The 24149-nt window shown below is 37.9% G+C and overlaps 1 protein-coding gene across 3 annotated transcripts in view; it reads left to right on the plus strand.

Annotated features, from left to right (window-relative positions):
• ANKHD1 (ankyrin repeat and KH domain containing 1) overlaps window positions 1–24149 on the plus strand; it is a 140019-nt gene that overhangs the window by 34307 nt on the left and 81563 nt on the right. For all 3 annotated transcript variants that reach the window (XM_066388027.1, XM_066388026.1, XM_066388028.1), the window contains exons 3-9: window positions 1472–1628; window positions 3303–3450; window positions 4370–4517; window positions 5958–6191; window positions 8829–8923; window positions 18134–18371; window positions 18565–18756. In XM_066388027.1, the coding sequence (XP_066244124.1) occupies window positions 1472–1628; window positions 3303–3450; window positions 4370–4517; window positions 5958–6191; window positions 8829–8923; window positions 18134–18371; window positions 18565–18756 (1212 nt within the window). The remainder of the gene's footprint in view (window positions 1–1471; window positions 1629–3302; window positions 3451–4369; window positions 4518–5957; window positions 6192–8828; window positions 8924–18133; window positions 18372–18564; window positions 18757–24149) is intronic.

A 24149-nucleotide genomic window follows, 5' to 3' on the forward strand; every position in this document is an offset into this window, starting at 1 on the left:
ATTTATTTTACCAATTTGTTAAGTGATACTTAATTTATTTCCTATTTTTTCATATCATAATTAATGCTGTAGTTTACATATATCTATAACTTCTCTTGTGCAAATATCTTTATGGGAAGAATTCCTAAAAAGTGGTATCACTTGGTCAAAGGATATTTGCATTTAAAATTTTGATAACTGTTGTCAAATTTGTCCCCTAAGTTTTTACCAGTATATATTCCTATCAATAGTTTTTGAGAGGGCTTCAGACCTCAGTCAAATATTTTTGTCAATTTTATTGTTTGCATTTATTTAATATTATCAGTAAATTATATGGCAGCTCTTTCTAAATGATATACGTTAAATACATTGGGTATTAATTTTCCAGTTTTGATTTTTAACTTTATTTATGGTGCTTTTAAAAAAATTTGTTGGTATTGGAGGAGAAAATGGGAGGGAGGAAGAGAGAGAGTGAGAGAGAAGGAGAGAGGGAGAGAGACAGGAATATCAATCTGATCCTGTATGTGTCCTGACCGGGGATTGAACCGGCAACTTCTGAGCTTCTGGATGATGCTCTAACCAACTGACCTATCCAGCCAGGACATGGTGTCATTAATTATATAGAAATTTTTACGAAATTAAAAATGATTAATGTCACTTTTACTAATCTTTTACTTCATGGCTTTTAGGATTTGGTCTTATGCTTAGAAAAGTTATCCCCTCTTCCCCATCAACATTAGAAAAATATATACTAGGTAGTATAATAGTACTTTTCAGGGTTTCGTTTTTTTTAACATTTAGATTTTTTTCCTTTTCCACATGAGAGTAGGAGCAGGGAGATAGATTCCCACATGTGCCCCAACTGGGATCCATCCATCTGGGGCCAATGGGACCATGTTCCCAACTAAGCTGTTTTTAGTGCCTGAGACAGGTGGGCTCCATGGAGCCATCCTCAATGGTGAGACAATGCACTCAAACCAATCGAGCCATGGCTGCTGGAGGAGAAGAGAAAGAGTAAGAAGGGGGAGGGGTAGAGAAACAGATGGTCACTTCTCCTGTGTGCCCTGACTGGGAAGTGAACCTGGGACATCCATGTGTGGGGTCGACGCTCTACCACTGAGCCAAGCAGCCAGGGCCTAGGTGTTTTTATTTAATGTTTATTTTATTAACTTGCAAGAGAGAAACAGGAACATCGATGATCCCATGTGCAAGCCAGTGACCCTGCACTCAAGCTGGCTTCTTGGAATTTTGAACCTGGGACCTCAGTACCCCAGGTTGGCGCTATATCCACTACGCCACCACCGGTCAGGCTGCATTGGCCTTTTGACATTAATGGCAGAATTGAAATTATCAGCCTAATATTCTCTGAGCCTTATCTGTGAAAACTATATCATTTTTGCCCTAGATAAATAATGTTTAGAAATGTAATTACAATTTTCACTTTTATGCTTTTTTTTCCCTTGCACTTCTGATTGATTGACGCACACTGAAGGAATTGGCAAATTGTCAACTGCTGATGGTAAAGCTTTTGCAGATCCTGAGGTACTCCGGAGACTGACATCCTCAGTAAGTTGTGCGCTGGATGAAGCTGCTGCTGCTTTGACGCGGATGAAAGCAGAAAATGGCCACAATGCAGGACAGATAGACACGTATGTATCTAAGGCCCTCTGCTAGATTATTAGATATTTCCTTGAGTGGATTTTGGGGAAGTAGCAAAATTTGGTTAATATATCTTTTGGAGGGGCTTACAAACTTTAGCCAAATGGATATTATAGTATATGGTGTGGGCAAAAGTAGGTTTACTCTGCCATTGTGACAGTTTTTTGAGTTAATAAAGCTATTACAATAATTATAACCTGCATGTCTTTTTCTATATGGGCAACTGTAAACCTGCTTTTTCCCACTCTTTTATTTTAAGTTGATATATGAATGTATATGTAATTATGGGTATAAAAATGGATATTATTTTTATTCTGACATTCTACTTATATACATTGAGCATCCTTGTGGAAAATACTATATGTAATCAAACTGAATAAGATCTGTTTTCCATTTCTAAGTAAGTTTTCTTTTTTTTTGTGACAGAGACAGAAGAAGGACAGAGAGAGGGACAGATAGGGACAGATAGACAGGAAGGGAGAGAGATGAGAAGCATCAGTTCTTTGTTGCGGCTCCTTAGTTGTTCATTGATTGCTTTCTCATATGTGCCTTGACTGAGGGGCTTCGGCAGAGCGAGTGACCCGCTGCTCAAGCCAATGACCTTGGGCTTCAAGCCAGCGATTTTTGGGCTCAAGCTAGTGACCATGGAGTTATGTCTATGATCCTAGGCTCAAGCCAGTGATGCCATGCTCAAGCTGGATGAACCTGCACTCATGCCGGCTACCTTGAGGTTTCAAACCTGAGTCCTCTGCGTCCCAGGCCGAAGCTCTGTCCACTGCGCCACTGCCTCGTCAGGCAGGAAGTTACTTTTCCTAACAGTTAGTTATAGGAGTAAACTCTAAACTGACTACTTGAATAATAATATATGAAAAGTTGAAAGTTGCTAAAAGAGTAAATTTTAAGAGTTCTCATCACAACAAAAAAACCCCACCTTTTTTGTATCTATATGAAGTGATGGATGTTAATTAAACTTACTGTAATTATTTTATATCATACATGTAAGTCAAGTCACTGTACACTTGTATAGTGCTGTATACCAATTATAAAACTGGGGAAAAATAATAAATGAAATGGGTTTCTAATTCAATAATCTAGGTGCTTACTGCCTAAATACGGTTGATGTGCTAGCAGTATCAGCATCACCTCAGAGCTTATTACAAATGCAGAATTCCTGATCCCCATCTTGAGTCTTCTGAATCAGAATCTGCATTTTAATAAGAAACATGGGTGATCTGTATGTACAATAAGTTTGAGATTCCCTGTTTTGTTACTCATTCTACAATAAAAGTTTTACTTTGATTTTCATCTTCTACTGTTACCAAATGAAATTTTAATCTATAGGATTATATCCCAAATGTCTTTGGCAGTTATTACATTAGTATAGTATAGTTTAAAAACTTGTGCATCTAATGCTTTTAAAAAGTTTATTTAAAATTTAATATGACAATATGTTAGGACATGTTGAAAACTAAAAATGACATTCTGGCTTAGTTGACATACATGAATAGTATTGCAAACAAGATCTCAACTAAACAGGATGTTCATACAAATTTTTTTTAACTATATCAATATTTTTCTATGTATGACTATTTATATTTAATGTAATTTGTTACCATGGGAGCCTGAGTCTTTCTGTGTTGGTTAATTATTGATTTTGTTTTCAGTCGCAGTCTGGCAGAAGCCTGTTCAGATGGGGATGTAAATGCTGTTCGTAAATTGCTAGATGAAGGCAGAAGTGTAAATGAACATACAGAAGAAGGAGAGAGCCTGCTGTGTTTGGCTTGTTCAGCAGGATATTATGAATTAGCGCAAGTAAGGAGAAATATCTTTAGTGCTTAAAATTATGGAAGGGTATTGATGTTTTATTTTTATTATAAATAAAAAATTATAATTATGGGCCAAGGTCTTTCCTTTTTGGCAGTAGGTAAAATAGAAACTAATACATAATTTATTGCCTATACATGCAACAAGGCATGGTCCATTTTTCTGCCACTTATTCAAAACTAGTCCTAATCAGTAAACACACAAATAATATTTTATTTTAAACTTGTGTTTGGAAATAATACAAAGCTATAATAGCAAGTAGTGATTTATTTTCATTTTGTCATATTTCCCTAAATCTTTTAATTTTTTTCCTTCTATTAGAGCAATATTAGGAAATAACCATGTGTTTATTAGTTTCTATCTTGCAAGTGTATTTTTGCTATTCTCTACTAGATGATCCCAAGCGTAACACAAGTTCTTTGACAAGAGCAGTCCTATTTTATAATAGGATGGCTAATGTGATTATATACTTAAAGATTAATATGTAATGGTATGGGAAACACCATCTAACTTGGTGTTTTGAGCAGTGAACATTAGTGTATTTTTCTAAAGGTGATTATTTATTATTTTTCTTCAACCCTCTTACCCCCCACTAAATAAAAGAATATTTTCCCAGATTTAGTATATTCTCTAGAAATACTGTTAATAGCAGCAATTGATAATTTCTACCCTGACCAGGTAGTTCAGTTGGTTAGAGCATGGTCTCAGTATGCAAGGTTGTGGGTTCAACCCTTAGACAGGACACACATATGAATCTACCAGTGAATTCATAAATAAATGTAACAATAAATTGATGGTTCTGTTTGTTGCTTGCTCTCCCTTCTTCCCTCCCTCCCTCTCCCTTTTTCTCTCTAAATCAATACATTTTTAAAAAATGAATTAATTTCCTTGTGTGTGTGTTTTAAAGGTATTACTTGCTATGCATGCTGATGTTGAAGATCGAGGGACTAAAGGAGACATAACTCCCCTAATGGCAGCATCCAGTGGAGGTTATTTAGATATTGTGAAATTATTACTTCTTCATGATGCAAATGTCAATTCCCAGTCTGCAACAGGTATGTAGAAAATGATGTATGAACTTGAGGAAAATAAATTGATATAATTATTACCTAAGAAAAATTTGGTTTCTAGGGAAAGCCAGTTCCAAACCTACAGAAAAATTTTAGCCCTTGTTTAGGAGTAAAATACAGATTACTATCTTTAAAAGTTTTAAAACATATTTCGATTCTGTTTGATGAGAATGATAATTTTTCTATAGAGGACAGTTTTTTCTACCACAATGATATGCAGTGTATAAAGAAGCAAAATTATGAACTGTATCTCTTAAAATTTTTTATTTTATTTAAACACAAGTCCCTTGTCTTTATGGACTAACCTGAGAATATTTAACCTATAGGGTTTTTCATGTCAGGTATACTGAATGCATTTACTAATAAGATACTCTTATGGCAGCATGAAGCTACTCTAGAAAAGACTACTCTTTTATTTATTTATGCTTCTCACACTCATAAACAGGAAGAGCCCTTGGTTGTGTGTCCTGAGTTATAGGTATAGTTTTAATAGTGAGAGTCCTTGGATTTAGTGAGGCAACCAAATGGTTTAAAAGGAAATTTAAATAATGAAAGTCTATTAGTATTCCATACCATTAAGTAAATGATAAATGTAGCCTAATTTATTTTTAAAATGAGGAAGACTTATTAAAAAGGATTCTAGGTCATTTTACTGACCAAAATGTCTTAATGGTAATAATATTAATATGCATAATCTTTGAGATGGTTAAATGTTTGAATTCTGAACAGATTGAGTTCTGAAATGATAGTTTTCTTGATGAACCTTTAAAACATTCTTCTCTAATCTCATCCTGTTGCATGGTTAAACCATTTTCCCACCCCCCCTTTAATAATAAATAAAAATCCTCAAAACAAAATCAGGAAAGAAATAAATGACAAACCAAGGACCTTGTAAAGAAATTTTCCTTTGAAGGAGTTATGCTGAGGAGAATTTATATCTGTCTCTCTAGTTCACATAAACATGCGAACATAAATATGTGAACTAGAAAGAAGATATGTTTCAGAAGGAAAATGTACCTAAAACAATGAATTGTCTTATGAGTAAATCTGTAAGATAAAGGAGAGGTAAAAGAAAATGAAAAAATGAATATACATAGAAAATTAAGTGTTTGTGAGATGTACAGTGTTGAAAGAACAAAGGAATAATTTTAAATAATATATGAGAATATTTTATATAAAAATATGTTGAAAGTGATTTTTCAGGGTTGTACTTAATATTGAACTAAGGAAATATGAAGAGAGGTAAATTGGCCTGTTTATAATAAACCTTTTAATTAGTAAGAAAATTAAGATGATGCTTCTAAACAATACAACAAAACTGAGATGATTGTTTATGTAAGAAAATAGAAGTAGAACTAGAACAGTAGCATAATCATAATTGTATACATTCTATCATAATTTTGTATTTCTTTTGTTCTTTGTTAGGAAACACTGCATTAACTTATGCCTGTGCTGGAGGATTTGTTGACATTGTGAAAGTGCTACTTAATGAAGGTGCAAATATAGAAGATCATAATGAAAATGGACATACCCCCTTAATGGAAGCGGCCAGTGCAGGTCATGTGGAGGTTGCAAGAGTTCTTCTAGATCATGGGGCAGGCATCAACACTCATTCTAATGAATTCAAAGAAAGTGCTCTCACACTTGCATGCTACAAAGGTACTTACTCTATATATGTATGGTTATTTAGGGGTTTTAAAAATGACAACTTTGAATATTTAAGTATTGAGTATTTGAGTTAATTTTATATTGCTTATGTTTTCCCTGTGCTATAAAATTAGCTTATAAGAGATTATGTAAAAAGTCCACGTAAGACTGTATTTCTTAAACTATAGCCTCACAATATATTTTTTTTTATTATTTTAATTCAGATTTATTCAGTTAGCTATAAAGTCAACCAAAACTCTTAGCACACAGATTTAGAGGGTTTACGTTCTTTAATGGCTTTCACTTTATATGATTTTTCTAGCTTTTATTTATAAAAGAATACACATTCAAATAATAATCATTCTGATACAGAAAACCTGAAAAACAGTAGCATAAAGAAAAGAAATTGTATGATGACATGTAATCCTATCATCTAAAGATATAAAAAGCATGTCAACAATATTGTAGTGTATTTACTTCCAGTGTGCTTTTAAAGTGTGTGTGTGTGTGTGTGTGTGTGTGTGTATATATATATATATATATATATATATATATATATATGAGCAAATATATATGTACATACAGGCATACCTTGGAGATATTGCAGGTTCAATTTCAGACAACCTCAATAAAGCAAGCTATAATCATTTTGCGGGTGAAAGGTCTTGCCTTTAATTTATAAAAAAAATATGCAACTTTTTTTTTTTCAGAGACAGAGATAGATAGGGACAGACAGGAACGGAGAGAGATGAGAAGCATCAACCATCAGTTTTTCGTTGCAACACCTTAGTTGTTCATTGATTACCCTCTCATATGTGCCTCGACTGTGGGGCTACAGCAGACCGAGTAACCCCTTGCTCAAGCTAGCGACCTTGGATCCAAGCTGGTGAGCTTTGCTTAAACCAGATGAGCCTGCGCTCAAGCTGGTGACTTCAGGGTCTCGAACCTGGGTCCTCCTCATCCCAGTCCGACGCTCTATCCACTGTGCCACCGCCTGGTCAGGCAAAAATATGCAACATTTTTGGAATGCAATAAAATGAGTTCTGCCTGTATTTTTAAATTATACAGTCATATTCTAACACTATTTTATATAAGTCTGCTTATTTTATTTAGTGGTACATAATAAACATTTTGTCATCTCAATATTTTTGTAATACAACTTTTGATGGTTACATAGTATTTTACTATTGCATTTGATAGTGGATTTGGCTACAAAACCTAAATTAATAATGGTCTGAACAAAAGGAAAACTTTTTCTCTTTTATTTAAAACAAATGCAGGGGTAGACTGTCTAGGACAGTCTAGTATGGCAGTTCTACTGTTACCTAGATCTCAGCATTCTGTTTTTCTGCTTCACCATCCTAGTATGTGGTTTCTATCCTCAAGGTTACCAAGATGGTAACTATGGCCCCAGCAATACATATTCTAGAAAGGAGGAAGAGGGTAAGGGCGATATAGGGAGTGCTTTCCAATTTAGTAAGCTACCTTTCAGGAGTCTTCCTAGAACTTTTTTGCCTTATAGCTAGCTCCCACTTACATCTCATTGGCTACACATAACAACAAGGGAGGCTGAGAAATGTAGTCTTTTAGTCAAGCAAGTTGCCACTCAAATAAAATCAGAGTTCTGTTATTAAGGAACATTGAGAAAGGATACTGAGTAGGGAACTAGTAGTCTTTGCCAAATACATCAATTGATGTACCATAATTGCCACATAATGTAATTGTATCATAATTGGACACATGAATTGTTCCCAGTTTTTCACTATTTTTAAAAACACTGTGATAACATCCTTGTGCAGACATCTTTGCCTAATCTCTGATTATTTCCTTAGGATAAATTCCTGGAAGTGGAATTGCTGGGTCAAAGAGTATGGACATTTTTAAGGCTTTTGATACATATTGCCAAATTGCCTTCTAGAAAGGTTGAACCAATTTACACTCCCACCAGCAGTGTTTGAGAGTGCCCTTTACCCCACCTTACACCCTCACCAACACTGGGTATTATTCTTTTTAATATTTGCCATTTTGATAGTAAAAAATGGTGTGTCATTTTACTTTGCATTTGTTTAATAGGAAGGTTTAATATTTTTTCATTAATATTCACTTGCATTTCTTTTTTAAATTATCATTTTATGTCTTTCATCCATTTTTCTACTGGAATGTTTGTCTTTTTCTTATTGACTATTAAGGCTTTTTATGTATTAAATGTATCAAGAGGGTTGAAATTGTTTTGGTGGAGTTTTCTGTGCCTGTTTATTGCCACAGTGAGTTTATGGTTATTATTTTAAAGATGTTTTTCTGAAAAATGATCCAAACATACTTTACCTGGCATTCTATTTGATTTCAGTATTTTGATTTGATAGTTTATATAGATTAAATAAAGAATGAGTATTATCACTTTACTTAACTTGAATTATGTGCTTTGGAGTAATTTAATCTTTACAACCTAGATACCTTGCTGAGCCTGTTTATTATTTTGGATTGGCTTTGTAAAGCTGTCATTAATTTATTTATTGAATGCAAAATAAATTCTTAAAATTTTTGTATAGACATCTTAAAGAAAAAGATTCCCTATTTTAATACTTTGTATTAAATTGATACTCTATTATTTAGAAATATAGTTTTAAAATTTGTGTTCTTTTTTTGAAGGCCATTTGGATATGGTTCGCTTTCTACTTGACGCTGGAGCAGATCAAGAGCACAAAACAGATGAGATGCACACTGCCTTAATGGAGGCTTGCATGGTAATTTTAAATTGCACTTGAGATTTTTTTGAGAATCTGTAAGTCTATAAGGATTAATATTATTTTTTTGGAAAAATAATTATGTCATCAGTAGATTTGAAAATTCTACACACTACTGGAGAGGGATGGGGAAGTATATAACATTTTTTTTTAACTTTTGAGAGTAAATCTGTCAATATAGGAAACAGTAAAAAAGGTAGAATTGGATACAATCATTTTTAACTCACTTATACACTTATTTTTTCAGTTTTGTTTTTTTACAGAGACAGAGAGTCAGAGAGAGGGATAGACAGGGACAGACAGACAGGAACAAAAAGATGAGAAGCATTAATCATTAGTTTTTCTTTTTTTGGTTTTTTTTTTTTTTGTATTTTTCTGAAGCTGGAAACGGGGAGGCAGTCAGACTCCCGCATGCACCCGACCGGGATCCACCCGGCACACCCACCAGGGGGGGATGCTCTGCCCATCCGGGGCGTCGCTGTGTCCAGACGAGAGCCACTCTAGCGCCTGGGGCAGAGGCCAAGGAGCCATCCCCAGCGCCCGGGCCATCTTTTGCTCCAATGGAGCCTTGGCTGCGGGAGAGGAAGAGAGAGAGAGGAAGGAGAGGGGGAGGGATGTAGAAGCAGATGGGCGCTTCTCCTGTGTGCCCTGGCCGGGAATCGAACCCAGGACTTCCGCACGCCAGGCCGACGCTCTACCACTGAGCCAACCGGCCAGGGCCAATCATTAGTTTTTCGTTGCGCATTGCGACACCTTAGTTGTTCATTGATTGCTTTCTCATATGTGCCTTGACCGGGGGCCTTCAGCAGACCGAATAACCCCTTGCTTGAGCCAGCAACCTTGGGTCCAAGCTGGTGAACTTTGCTCAAACCAGATGAGCCCGCGCTCAAGCCGGCAACCTCAGGGTCTCGAACCTGGGTTCTCCGCATCCCAGTCCGATGCTCTATCCACTGCACCACCACCTGGTCAGGCATATTGTTTTCCGAATTTTTAAAAATTTGGTAAAATAGATATAAAATTTACCATTTTAACTATTTTTAAGTGTATAGTTTAGTGGTATCAAATACATTCATAATGTTTGCAACCATCACTACCATCCATCTCCATAAACTATTTTCATTTTGTAAAACAAACTCTATACTTATTGAATAACAATTTTTCATTCCCTGCTACCCCCAGCCCTTAGCAATCACCATTTTACTTTTTGTCTGTGATTTTGACTCCTCTAAGTACCTCATGTAAGTGGAATCATACATTATTTGTCATTTTGTGACAAATTTATTTCACTCAGCATAATGTCCTCATAGTTCACCCATGCTGAAGCATGTGCCAGAATTTCTTTCCCTTTTTAAGGCTGCATAATATTTCATTGAATATATATATGCACCACATTTTGCTTATACATTCATTTATTGATGATGCTTGTGTTACTTCTACACTTTAGGTGTTCTGAATAATGCTGCTATGAATATAGATGTACAAATATCTGTCCAAGTTTCTGTTTTTGGTTCTTTTGGGTATACCTAGGAGCAGGATTACTAGATCATACGGATCATATTTCCCCACGTATAAGATGTATTCCTTTCTGAAAAATTTGGGGTGTAAAAACTGGGTGCGTCTTATACAGTGGTTGTGGCATTTCAAATGCAATAGATGGAATGAACTGAGGATGAGGCAATATATGAAGATAGTGATTGATTCATCATCAGACACAGATGAGGACAAGTTAATGGATGGGAGTTTTGACAGTAATGAGGAGTTGTATGAATTTTATGATGAATAAAACGAGTTCAATAACCTTATGTAATTTTTTTTTTTCTTCAAAATTTGGACCACAAAATTAAGGTGTATCTTATACATGGGGAAAACGAATTTTATTTTTAATTTTTGAGACATCAACACCATACTGTTTTCCACAGTAGTTGTACCAATTTACTTTCCCACCACCACTGCACAAGGGTTCCAGTTTCTCCACATTCTCAGTAGCACTTTCTATTTTCTGTTTTTGTTTTTGATTTTTTAAAAGTAGCCATGCTAATGATTGTAATATGGTATCTCATAGTTTTGATTTGCATTTCCCTAATGATTAGTGAAATTGAATATCTTTTCCTGTGCTTATTGGTCATTTGTATATCTTTGGAGAGATGTCTGTTCAAATCATTTGCCCATTCTTGAATCACTTTTTTTTTTTTTTTTGGTATTTTTCTGAAGCTGGAAATGGGGAGAGACAGTCAGACAGACTCCCGCATGCGCCCGACTGGGATCCACCCGGCACGTCCACCAGGGGGCGATGCTCTGCCCACCAGGGGGCGATGCTCTGCCCCTCCGGGGGCGTCGCTCTGTTGCGACCAGAGCCACTCTAAAGCCTGGGGCAGAGGCCAAGGAGCCATCCCCAGCCCCCGGGCCATCTTTGCTCCAATGGAGCCTCGCTGTGGGAGGGGAAGAGAGAGACAGAGAGGAAGGAGAGGGGGAGGGGTGGAGAAGCAGATGGGCGCTTCTCCTGTGTGCCCTGGCCGGGAATCGAACCCGGGACTTCTGCACGCCAGGCCGATGCTCTACCACTGAGCCAACCGGCCAGGGCCTTTGAATCACTTTTTTTATTGTTGAGTTTTAAGAATCTGTATTTTACATACTAATCCCTTATCAGATATATAATGTGCAACTATTTTCTCCTGTTGTGTTGGTTGCCTTTACTCTGTGAGGGTACTTTCATGCACATACCAAAGTTTTTAATTTTTTTTTTACTTTAAATTTTTAATTTTTCAATTACAGCTGGTACACAGTATTATATTCGTTTTAGGTGTACAATGCAGTGATTAGACATTACATAGCTTACTAAGTTATCACCCTAACAAATGTAGTACCCATCCGACACCAGACATAGTTATTACAGTATTGACTATATTCCCTATGCTGTCCTTTATATCAGTGGTTCCCAACCTTTTTTGGGCCACGGACCGGTATAATGTCAGAAAATATTTTCACGGACAGGGCTTTAGGGTGGGACGGATAAATGTATCACGTGACCAAGACAAGCGTCAAGAGTGAGTCTTAGACGGATGTAACAGAGGGAATCTGGTCATTTTAAAAAAATAAAACATCGTTCAGACTTAAATATAAATAAAACGGAAATAATATAAGTTATTTATTCTTTCTCTGCGGACCGTGGGTTGGGGACCACTGCTTTATATTCCTGTGACAATTTTTTTTTTTATCAGTGAGAGGAAGGGAGGCAGAGACAGATTCCTGGGTGTGCCCCTACTGGGATCCACCCGGCAAGCCCCCTACCAGGCGATGTTCTGCACATCTGGACTGCTTCTGTGTTGCTCGGCAACTGAGCTATTATTTTAGCAGCTGACCCAAGACCAGGGCCAGCTTTGCTGGAACCATTCGAGTAATGGCTGTGGGAGGGGAAGAGAGAGAGAGAGAGGTGGGGGAGGAGGGGTGGAGAAGCAGATGGTTGCTTCTCCTGTGTGCCCTGACCAGGAATCAAACCTGGGACTTCCACACACCAGGCTGACACTCTACCACTGAGCCAACCTGCCAGGGCTCGGTGTACCTTACTTTTTAGAAGTTAAAGTGAAATAGTTTATTAATGAAGCAGTGAGACAAAGTGGCTACTCCACAGAGCAGCTCAAAGTTGTTTTTTTTTAAGTGAGTGAGAGACAAACAGATAGGAAGGGAGAGAGATGAGAAGCAGTCATAGTTGTGGCACCTTAGTTCATTGATTGCTTTCATATATGTGCCTTGACTGGAGGACTCTAGCTGAGCCAGTGACCCCTTGTTTAAGCCAGAGACCTTGGGTTCAAGCCAGAGACCTTTGGGCTCAAACCAGTGACCATGGGGTCATGTCTATGATTCCATGGTCAAGCCAGCACCCCCGTGCTCAAGCTGGTGACCTTGGAGTTTCAAACCTGGGTCCTCAGCGTTCCAAACCAATGCTCTATTCACTGCACTAGCACCTGGTCAGGCTAGCTCAAAGTATTTTTTAAATTTCACTTGAAACTTCCTCGTTGACCTATGGATTGTGGATTGTTTTTTGTTTTTTTCTGAAGCTGGAAACAGGGAGAAACAGTCAGACAGACTCCTGCATGCGCCCGACCGGGATCCACCCGGCACGCCCACCATGGGGCGACGCTCTGCCCACCAGGGGGCGATGCTCTGCCCATCCTGGGCGTCGCCATGTTGCGACCAGAGCCACTCTAGCGCCTGAGGCAGAGGCCACAGAGCCATCCCCAGCGCCCGGGCCATCTTTGCTCCAATGGAGCCTTGGCTGTGGGAGGGGAAGAGAGAGACAGAGAGGAAGGTGCGGCGGAGGGGTGGAGAAGCAAATGGGCGCTTCTCCTGTGTGCCCTGGCCAGGAATCGAACCCGGTTCCTCCGCACGCTAGGCCGACTGGATTGTTTTGATGTACATTTTTTTAGTTTCCAAATATTCAAATGTTTGAAGATTTTCCTTTTATCTTTTATGTTAATGATTTCTAGTTTGATTCCATTGTAATCAATCTATATGATTTCACTTCTTAAAAATGTTTGAGGTTTAATTTTTAGTCAAAATATGGACATGTATTCCATGAACATTTGAAAAGAATGTATATTCTGTTGGTGAGTGGAGTCTTCTTTAAATGTCATTTATATTCTGTTAATCGATGGTAGAGTTCTTCTATATCCTTTCTGATTTTCTGCTTAGGTCTAACAGTTGTTGAGAGAGGAGTGTTAAAAGCTCCAACTGTACTTGTGTTTTTGTATATTCTTTTATTGCTTCACCTTTTTTTTTTTTTTTTTTTTTTTTTTTTTTGTATTTTTCTGGAAGTGCGAAGCAGGGAGGCAGAGAGACAGACTCCCACATGTGCCCGACCAGGATCCATCAGCATGCGCACCAGGGGGCGATGCTCTGCCCATCTGGGGCCTTGCTCTGTTGCAACCAGAGCCATTCTAGCGCCCGAGGCAGAGGCCATGGAGCCATCTGAGCGCACAGGCTAACTTTGCTCCAATGGAGCCTTGGCTGTGGGAGGGGAAGAGAAAGAGAGGAAGGAGAAGGGGAAGGGTAGAGAAACAGATGGGACTTCTCCTGTGTGCCCTGGCCAGAAATCAAACCCGGCACATCCACATGTCGGGCTGACTCTCGCCCACTGAGCTAACTGGCCAGGGCCTAGTTGCTTCACTTTTTATTTATTTAATTTTTTTTACAGAGACAAAGAGAGTCAGAGAGAGGGATAGATAGAGACAGACAGGAATGGAGAGAGATGAGAAGCATCAATCATTAGTTTTTTGTTGCTAAAAGCCTTAGTTGTTCATTTATTGTTTTCTCATATCTGTCTTAACCATGGACCTTCAGCAGACTGAGTAACCCCTTGCTCAAGCCAGCGACCTTGAATCCAAGCTGGTGAGCTTTGCTCAAACCAGATGAGCCTGCGCTCAAGCTGGCAACCTCGGGGTCCTGAACCTGGGTCCTCCGCATCCCAGTATGACGCTCTATCCACTGCGCCACCGCCTGGTCAGATGCTTCACCTTTTTAAAAAAGCTTTTTTTACATTTTGGAACTTTGTTGTTTGGTGTATACACATTTTAAGAATTGTTCTTTGACCCTTTTATTATTTTATAAAGTTTGTCTCTATCTCTGGTAATTTTCTTTGTTCTGAGGTTCTCCTTTATCTGATATTAATAGCTACCCCTGCTTCCCTTCATTTAATGTTTACCCTCACATTTTTTTCAAACGTTGATGTGTTTGATAGGCTTTTAGCATTACTCTGATGTGAGTTTCTAGTTGGTTTATTTAAACCATTTTTATTTAAATACAAATTTTATTTTTTATTTTATTTTTTAATTTATTGTGTTCACATGAACTCATAAATATAAATATTGACATTGTGCTTTTATATTCTGGTTCTATGTTTCATTTTATTTTTTATCTACTTTCTTTTTATTTTCATTTATTTTCTTTAATTTATCATTAATAGTTATTTTAAAGTCCTTTTCTGCTAACTCCTGTCCTTGATTCGGTCTGGGTCTACTTTTATTGCTTATTTTATATCTTGATGATTAGTCACTTTTTCCTGCCTCTTAATATTTAGTAATTTTTTTTATTGTAAACTACATGCGGTGGATACCTTTTCATTTTTTGTTTTTTTAAACTTTTTTTTTTTTTTTTTACAGGGACAGAGAGAGAGAGAGAGAGATGGATAGATAGGGACAGACAGGAACAGGAGAGAGAGATGAGAAGCATCAATCATTAGTTTTTCGTTGCGACACCTTAGTTGTTCATTGATTGTTTTCTCATATATGCCTTGACAGTGGGCCCTCAGCAGACCGAGAGTAACCCTTTGCTCAAGCCAGCGACCTTGGGTCCGAGCTGGTGAGCTTTTTGGTCAAGCCAGATGAGCCCGCATTCAAGCTGGTGACCTCAGGGTCTCGAACCTGGATCCTCTGCATCCCAGTCCGACGCTCTATCCACTGTGCCACTGTCTGGTCAGGCTGTGGATACCTTTAAAAAATTTTTTTTTATTAATTTTTAAAAATTTTGGATTCAAGTGTCCTACTCAATATGGATGATACCTTTTTGATGCTTTAGATTATCTTGTCCTCTTTTTAAGACTGTTTTGTTCTAACAGGCAGTTAAATTACCAATGCATCACTCTGATCCTATTGAAGCTTAATTCCAGTTTTATTCATACTCCTAAGTCCTTACTCTGTGGTCCTAGAGTATGGAACTCCATGTCCTACTTCTTCAGTATGGCTATCTATCATTTCACCTGATAGTGTGGGATATTCACCAAAGTCTTTTCATTGTGGCTGAGTCTGAACTCCCAAAATCTCCCACCTTCCAGGAGCCATTTTCTGTTAGTTATCCTGGACTGTCATCCTTGATGTGTTCAACTCAGGAGTTGCCCAAGTATATGAGGATGATTTTATATAGATTTTTGGGACTCCTTCTTTGTGTCTTTTTATTTTCCTTGGGTATGCTGCCCACACTCCCCAGGTCCTAAATATTTTGGATATCTGTGTTCTGATTTTATCTCCTTTGCCCAAAGAGATGTTCATTCTTTGTTTAGGCTCTCTTTCCTTTAGCCATGGTTTGAAAGATGCTGATAAAGCTGGGTGAATGTAGGGTTCACTTCATTGCTCCCTTCTTTCAGTGATCATAACCCTAGCTCCTAGCTTGGTTGCTGTCCAGTGCCTCCCAATGCTTTATCTTTTTTCTATTTTTTATTGTTATTTATGATAGAAGAATAAGTCCAGTATCACCTACTATTCTATGGCTAAGACTAAAATCTTAGAATTTAAAAAATTCCAATAATATTAGACATTTAAGAGTAGATTTAAATTTTTCCTTTTGGCAAAATTAATATTGTTCATTAATATCAAAGAGTGCTGGCCCAGCATGCAGACATCCTATGTTTGGTCCCTGGTCAAGGCACACATGAGAAGCGACCATCTGCTTCTCTTTGCCTCCCTCTTTCCCTTGTAGCCAGTGGCTCGATTGGTTCAAGTGTTAGTCCGGGACAGTGAGGATAGCTTTATTGATTCCAGCATCGGCCCCAGAGGGGTATTGCCGAGTGAGTCCCAGTCAGGTACATGCAGGAATCTGTGTCTATCCTCCCCTCCAATCACTTAAAAAAGACGTACTTAGTACAGTTTTTCTCTTAATGTTTGTATTCAAGATATATTAGTAAAATCCATAAAGAATCTTCAAAAATTAAATTCAAGCAAAATAATTTATTTGAAAGCCTCCAGGAGCTCAGCATAACAGTTGTTCCCTGATCTGTGAACACTTATAAAAATCCTTATTTCCTTTTCAATTTTAAGTGTATTTCAAACACAAAATAACTCAATACAGTAATTTGGTTTAAATATATTTCATTTTACATATATTTGAAGAATTAGTAAAACTCAAATTTTGTCTTTGGCATCAATGTCCACAATGATTAAAGCTAAGCTAGTTGTTTAGTTAAGTATAATGAAACTCTTGATGGATGCTGAAATCTGACATTTAATTGAGATTTCTTTAATTTTTTTTTTTGTGGTGACAGAGACAGAGGGACAGTTAGGGACAGACAGACAGGAAGGGAGAGAGTTCTTTATTGCAGCACCTTAGTTGTTCATTGATTGATTTCTCATATGTGCCTTGACTCAGGGGCTACAGCAGAGCTAGTGATGCCTTGTTTAAGCCAACAACCTTGAGCTCAAGCCAGCAACCTTGGGCTTTATGCCAGCGACCTTTGGGCTCAAGCCAGCAACCATGGGGTCATGTCTATGATCCCATGCTCAAGCCAGCGTCCCTGCACTCAAGCTGGTGAGCCTTCCCTCAAGCCAGATGGCCCCCGCGCTTGAGCGAGCTACCTTGGGGATTTGAACCTGGGTCCTCTGCATTTTAGTCCAATGCTTTATCTTTAGTCCAATGCGTCACTGCCTGGTCAGGTTCTTTAATAAAAGTATTGCTCAATCTTATAAAACTTTATTTTTGTGCTCAGTCTTAACTTTTCATTAGCAATATTTTAGTCATTTAAAAAATATTGAACAACACAGCATCTGATTTTATATGTCACAAAAAGCCCTACATAAAATTTTTAACTAAAAAATTTAAACTGTTAAGGGATATTTATGATGATAAAGGCATAGAATGGATACCCTCGAGGAGAACGTTATAGTTAATTGCCTTACTAAGATATTTATTTTTACATCTTTGTAAAAATTTTTCCCTCATTGCAACAAGCTAGTGATGAAGAAAAATATAGGGTAGTATCAGTCCGTATGGATTTACCTTGGTGGCATAAATCCCAAGTGGTAATGAAATCACAGAATTGATGTTATTTTTTGCCAAGTGTTTCTTTCTTAATAGATCTAACACAATTTCTACACTTAAACATGACATCTGAGTTTGAGGGTTTAGCTAGATTTGACCTGGCAGTAGTATAAACATTATTTTGAGGTACTATCGACTACCGATTTAACAGATATTTTGAACCTCGAAGATAGATCCTAACTGTATGTAACAAGTATGATCCTTTTGGAAAATTTTGGGCTTGCTCAAAAGTAAGAAATAATTTAATGCATTTTTGTTAAGATAGATCTCAAATTGCTCAGATGGGTGTGATAATGTATATGCATCTAAGCTGTATCTTTTATTTCTTCAATCTCTTGCTTCTCTTTTCCCACTTTAAAAATCTCCAAAAAATTTCTTTCCTCTTGTTTTATTTCTGAAAATCTGCAGGATGGACATGTAGAAGTAGCCCGTTTGCTTTTGGATAGTGGTGCTCAAGTGAACATGCCTGCAGATTCATTCGAGTCTCCCTTAACACTAGCTGCCTGTGGGGGACATGTTGAATTGGCAGCTCTACTTATTGAAAGGGGAGCAAATCTTGAAGAAGTTAATGATGAAGGTTACACACCCTTGATGGAAGCTGCTCGGGAAGGACATGAGGAGATGGTGGTACTACTTTTAGCACAAGGTATGAATTTCTTTTGGATGTCAGTGAAGTTTACTACAACTAAAAATTTTTTTCCATCAATGGTGAATTATCAACACCCAGAAGAAACCCCAGAAGCAGAGAAGATAGAGATGATTATCAGAATTCAGAATAACTAATATCTTTATCATACGTCTTTTATAATTAGTTTTATCTATTTTTATGCTGTCTCCAGGAGCAAATATAAATGCCCAGACAGAAGAAACCCAAGAAACTGCTTTGACCTTGGCTTGCTGTGGAGGTTTTTCTGAAGTTGCAGACTTCCTGATTAAGGCGGGGGCTGATATAGAACTTGGCTGCTCCACACCTCTGATGGAGGCTTCTCAGGAGGGACACCTGGAATTGGTTAAATATTTACTGGCTGCCGGTATGTGGCTTTTAAAATGCCTGTTAGAAAAAGGCTTTTATATTGCTTTCATAACTTTTAACAGTTAACCTTGAATTTTTATTTCTGCAGAAGTTGAAGGACAGCTGTGCTACAGTTTAACTGCTCTTCAGACTCCTAGATCTCCAAAAATGTCATTTTAAAAAAAGTTTCTTATTATGTTTGCTTAGTGACCATAGGCTTCACATTGACCTTCTCTCCCCATTGAATGGTCTGTGGCTTCTGGAGGGGAGAGACACTAACTTCTAGTCTCTCTGCTAATAAGAGGAGGTGGAGATGACTTACAGAGATCATAATTTGATACCTTTAAAACTGTTCATTTCTCTCTTTTTTTTCTTTTTCTTTTTTAGAGAGGTGAGCACAGACAGGGACAGACAGACATGAAGGGAGAGAGCTGAGAAGCATCAACTCATAGTTATGGCACTTTAGTTGTTCATTGATTTCTTTCTCATATGTGCCTTGACTGGTGGGCTCCAGCAGAGTCTTTGACCCCTTGCTTAGGCCAGTGACCCTACACTTAAGCTGGTGAGCCAGCACTCAAGCTGGCAAACTCGGGGTTTTGAACCTGGGTTCTTAGAGTTCCAGGCCGACACTCTTCTTCACTGTACCACTACCTGGTTATACTAAACCTGTTTATTTCTTGACATTTCTGAGTCTTCTCTCTCTCTCTCTTTCTCTCTCTGTTTCTCTCTCTCTCTCTCTCTCTCACACACACACACACACGAACATGTGGGAGTTTTATTTTTTTGCCAAAAGTACTTTTAAAATAATTTGTGATTTATACATTGTTAAGCAACAGTAATAGAGCAAAGTAAGAATATTCCAAACAAATTGACTCAGATAGATAAAATTCTTTATATATCCTTTAGAAATAGTATAAAATTTTTCTTTAAGAAAAAAAGAATACACAGATTGCTAAAGGCACAGAGGAAAAACAAGAAATAAAAAAAAAGAAACAAAACTTTGAATAAAAGCGAGTTTTAATGTGATTAAAAAAATTTTTTTTTCTTTTTATCCATATCTGATATATTGTTTAAAAATCTGTAAAAGCAAATACAATGTTTAGCAAAACTTCATTGATGTTTTTTGGGCTTTCACCATTAACATTAATTTGAATATTGACCAGTTTCAATTTTTCTTTTGAATTATTAGATGATTAATATTTCAGATGGTTATTTAGATTTTGAATTAATGCACAAACCAGCCATACAGGTTGACCTCTTCTTCCTTAACTCAAATGCTATTAATCACTGTAGTATATGCCTTATTCAGTCCTTATTCCTTTATCACTGTCAGTAACTGTGTCCCCTTCAAAAGTCTTCCGTTATTTTTTATTTTTTTTTACAGAGACAGAGAGAGGGATAGATAGGGACAGACAGACAGGAACGGAGAGAGATGAGAAGCATCAATCATTAGTTTTTCGTTGCGACACCTTAGTTGTTCATTGATTACTTTCTCATATGTGCCTTGGCCGTGGGCCTTCAGCAGACCTAGTAACCCCTTGCTCAAGCCAGTGACCTTGGGTCCAAGCTGGTGAGTTTTGCTCAAACCAGATGAGCCTGTGCTCAAGCTGGCGACCTCGGGGTCTTGAACCTGGGTCCTCCGCATCTCAGTCCGACGCTCTATCCACTGCACCACCGCCTGGTCAGGCCGAAAGTCTTTCTCATGTCAGTTATACCTCAATTAAAAAAGAATCTTTTTCTATCAGTGGTTGTCTTTCTACATTCCTAATACTTTTTTTTACTCCTTTTTCAAGTAAGCCCATGCTATTATTATAAGAGGCTTTTAAAAGAAGGGGTAAGAAATTATTGAATACTAGACATTCTGCTAATTATCTCTATTAATTACCACTGGTCCCTTTATAGTAAATTATTAAACACATTATTATAGATGTTTAAACTGATGCACAATCACATTAGAGAATTTCTCTAATGTAATCAAACTGATAATGATGGAGCCAATATTCACACTTAGAACTCCTAACATTGTTTATTCTATTTCGTCACCATTGATTCTCATATTGAGCTACTTTTACTAATTTGAAGCATGTAGTTTCCAGAACTTAGTGGTTTGAGAATCATTTTTTATATGATTACCCCCCCCCCCTTTTTTTTTTGTAATTTTCTGAAGCTGGAAACGGGAGAGACAGTCAGACAGACTCCCTCATGCGCCTGACCAGGATCCACCCGGCACGCCCACCAGGGGCGATGCTCTGCCCACCAGGGGCGATGCTCTGCCCATCCTGGGCGTCGCTATGTTGCGACCAGAGCCACTCTAGCGCCTGAGGCAGAGGCCACAGAGCCATCCCCAGCGCCCGGGCCATCTTTGCTCCAATGGAGCCTCGACTGTGGGAGGGGAAGAGAGAGACAGAGAGGAAGGAGAGGGGGAAGGGTGGAGAAGCAGATGGGCGCCTCTCCTGTGTGCCCTGGCCGGGAATCAAACCCGGACTTCTGCACGCCAGGCCGACGCTCTACCACTGAGCCAACCGGCCAGGGCTGATTACCCCTTTGAGTAGTGCGTTTTTTTCATGCTTGCTGACCTCCGGGAGTGAGGTCTTTGTTTTTTTCAAAAAATGAAGTTAGTTCCAGTTATAATTTTATTAACTTAAAATCATGTTTGTTGGGCCTGACCTGTGGTGGCGCAGTGGATAAAGCATTGACCTGGAACGCTGAGGTCGCTGGTTCAAAACCCTGGGCTTGCCTGGTCAAGGCACATATGGGAGTTGATGCTTCCTGCTCCTCCCTTCTCTCTCTCTCTTTCTCTCTCTCTCTCTCTCTCTCTCTCTCCTCTCTAAAATGAATAAATAAATAAAGTCTTTAAAAAAAATCATGTTTGTTGGATAACCAATATATGGAAACAAGAAGAACATACATATGCCTTTTTTTAATGTTGCCTTACACATTTTTAAAATAAAAGTTTTTGTTACAGTCGTACTCTAGATCAGTGGTCCCCAACCCCCAGGCCGTGGACCAGTACCAGTCCGTGGGCCATTTGGTACCGGTCCACAGAGAAAGAATAAATAACTTATATTATTTCCGTTTTATTTATATATAAGTCTGAACTATGTTTTATTTTTAAAAAATGACCAGATTCCATCTGTTACATCCATCTGAGACTCACTCTTGATGCTTGTCTCGGTCATGTGATACATTTATCTGTCTCACCCTAAAGGCCGGTCCATGAAAATATTTTCTGACATTAAACCGGTCCGTGGCCCAAAAAAGTTTGGGGACCACTGCTCTAGATGGTCAGGAGGCACGAGGATGTACATGAACATTCGTACTACTCAAAGGGTTACTACCTAAGCATTTTTTTTAATGTATTAGAGTGTGATTCATTTACATAAAGTTCTTTTAGTATAGGACTAAAGAAAAGTCAAATAGATCTTTTAATACATTGCCTATACGATTTTTTTTCTTTTGTGACAGAGACAGAGAGGGACAGATAGGGACAGACAGACTGGAAGAAAGAGAGATGAGAAGCATCAATTCTTTGTTGTAGCACCTTAGTTGTTCATTGATTGCTTTCTCATATGTGCCTTTGATGGAGGGCTACGGCAGAGTGAGTGACCCCTTGCTCAAGCCATTGACCTTCTGCTCAAGCCTGCGACCTTGGGTTTTAAGCCAGTGACCTTTGGGCTCAAGCCCGTGACCATGGGGTCATGTCTATGATTCCCCGCTCAAGCCAGCGACCTCGGGATTTTGAACCTGGGTCACTGAAAAACCTCTTGTTATGGCAGTTTTCCCAACATGTGGAAACTATAGTTTATAAGCCCTAAGAGTGTATCGCCAGCATTAACTTTTACGGCCAATCTCATTTCATCTATAGATCCTTTACTCCCATTGTTTTATAAAATTATTATTATTTTTTACAGAGACAGAGAGAGAGTCTGAGAGAGGGATAGATAGAGACAGACAGACAGGAATGGAGAGAGCTGAGAAGCATCAATCATTAGTTTTTCGTTGTGACACCTTAGTTGTTCATTGATCGCTTTCTCATATGTGCCTTGACTGTGGGGCTACAGCAGACCGAGCAAGTAACCCCTTGCTCAAGCCAGCGACCTTGGGTCCAAGCTGGTGAGCTTTGCTCAAACCAGATGAGCCTGTGCTCAAGCTGTCGACCTCGGGGTCTCGAACCTGGGTCCTCCGCATCCCAGTGTGACGCTCTATCACTGCGCCACTGCCAGGTCAGGCTACAATTATTTTTATTTAAAAATTTTACTGAGCCTGACCTGTGGTGGCGCAGTGGATAAAGCGTCGACCTGGAAATGCTGAGGTCGCCGGTTCAAAACCCTGGGCTTGCCTGGTCAAGGCACATATGGGAGTTGATGCTTCCAGCTCCTCCCCCCCTTCTCTCTCTCTCTCTATCTGTCTCTCCCTCTCCTCTCTAAAATAAATAAATAAAAATTTAAAAAAAAAAAAAAAAGAAAGAAACATCTAACTAGGCATGCTGAAGAAATTTAAAAAAAAAAAAAAAAAATTTTACTGAGATAAAATTATGTTGTGAATTGCTTACCGCAGTAAGTCTAGTTATATGTTACCATACATATTTATAAAAACTTTTAAATTAAAATTCTGATTGTTTAACATTGAAAATAAATTATTTAAAATATAAATTTATTTGTATAAATTATCAATAAATATTTCTCTAAAAGTAATCTTTAAAAAGTAACAATACTGTCTGACCTGTGGTGGTATGGTGGATAGAGTCGACCTAGAATGCTGAGGTCACCGTTTCGAAACCCTGGGCTTGCCTGGTCAAGGCACATATGGGAGTTGATGCTTTTTGCTCCTCCCCCTTCTCTCTCTCTCTCTTTCTCTTCTCTCCTCTCTCTAAAACTGAAAAAAAAAAATCTAAAAATTAAAAACAAAAAGTAACAATACTATTTCCTACCTAAATAATTAAAATAATAATGATTGTTATTAAATATCTGAGCAGTTTTCATATTTTCTTGATAGTCAATATGTTTCTTAAGTCTCTTTTAATCTGTAGACTTTTCTTCTATTTTTCTTATTTCTTGCAAGTGTTAGTTGAAGAAATGGAATGTGTATATTTTAAGCTTTCTATAGTATAGATTTTGCTATACTATCTCCATGATTTCATTTAACTTGTTTTTCTGTCCCTTGGACTTCCTATTCAGTAGTAGTTGGATCTAGAGACTTGACTGAATTAGGTGGTGGTAGTGTGTGTGTGTGTGTGATATATAACTAGATTTCTTTATAGGTAGTAATTGTTATTTATAGTATTTATTATCTTCAGGAAATAATACACATCTGATTGTATTTCTTTTTGTTAAATTATTAGCCATTGATGATTATTGATTAGAATTAATTCATTAGGGGTGATGATAGTCTAGTATTATTCCTTCCTTGTTT

This window comes from Saccopteryx leptura, chromosome 6 (assembly GCF_036850995.1).
Source record: "Saccopteryx leptura isolate mSacLep1 chromosome 6, mSacLep1_pri_phased_curated, whole genome shotgun sequence".
NCBI classification, from domain to species: Eukaryota; Metazoa; Chordata; class Mammalia; order Chiroptera; family Emballonuridae; genus Saccopteryx; species Saccopteryx leptura.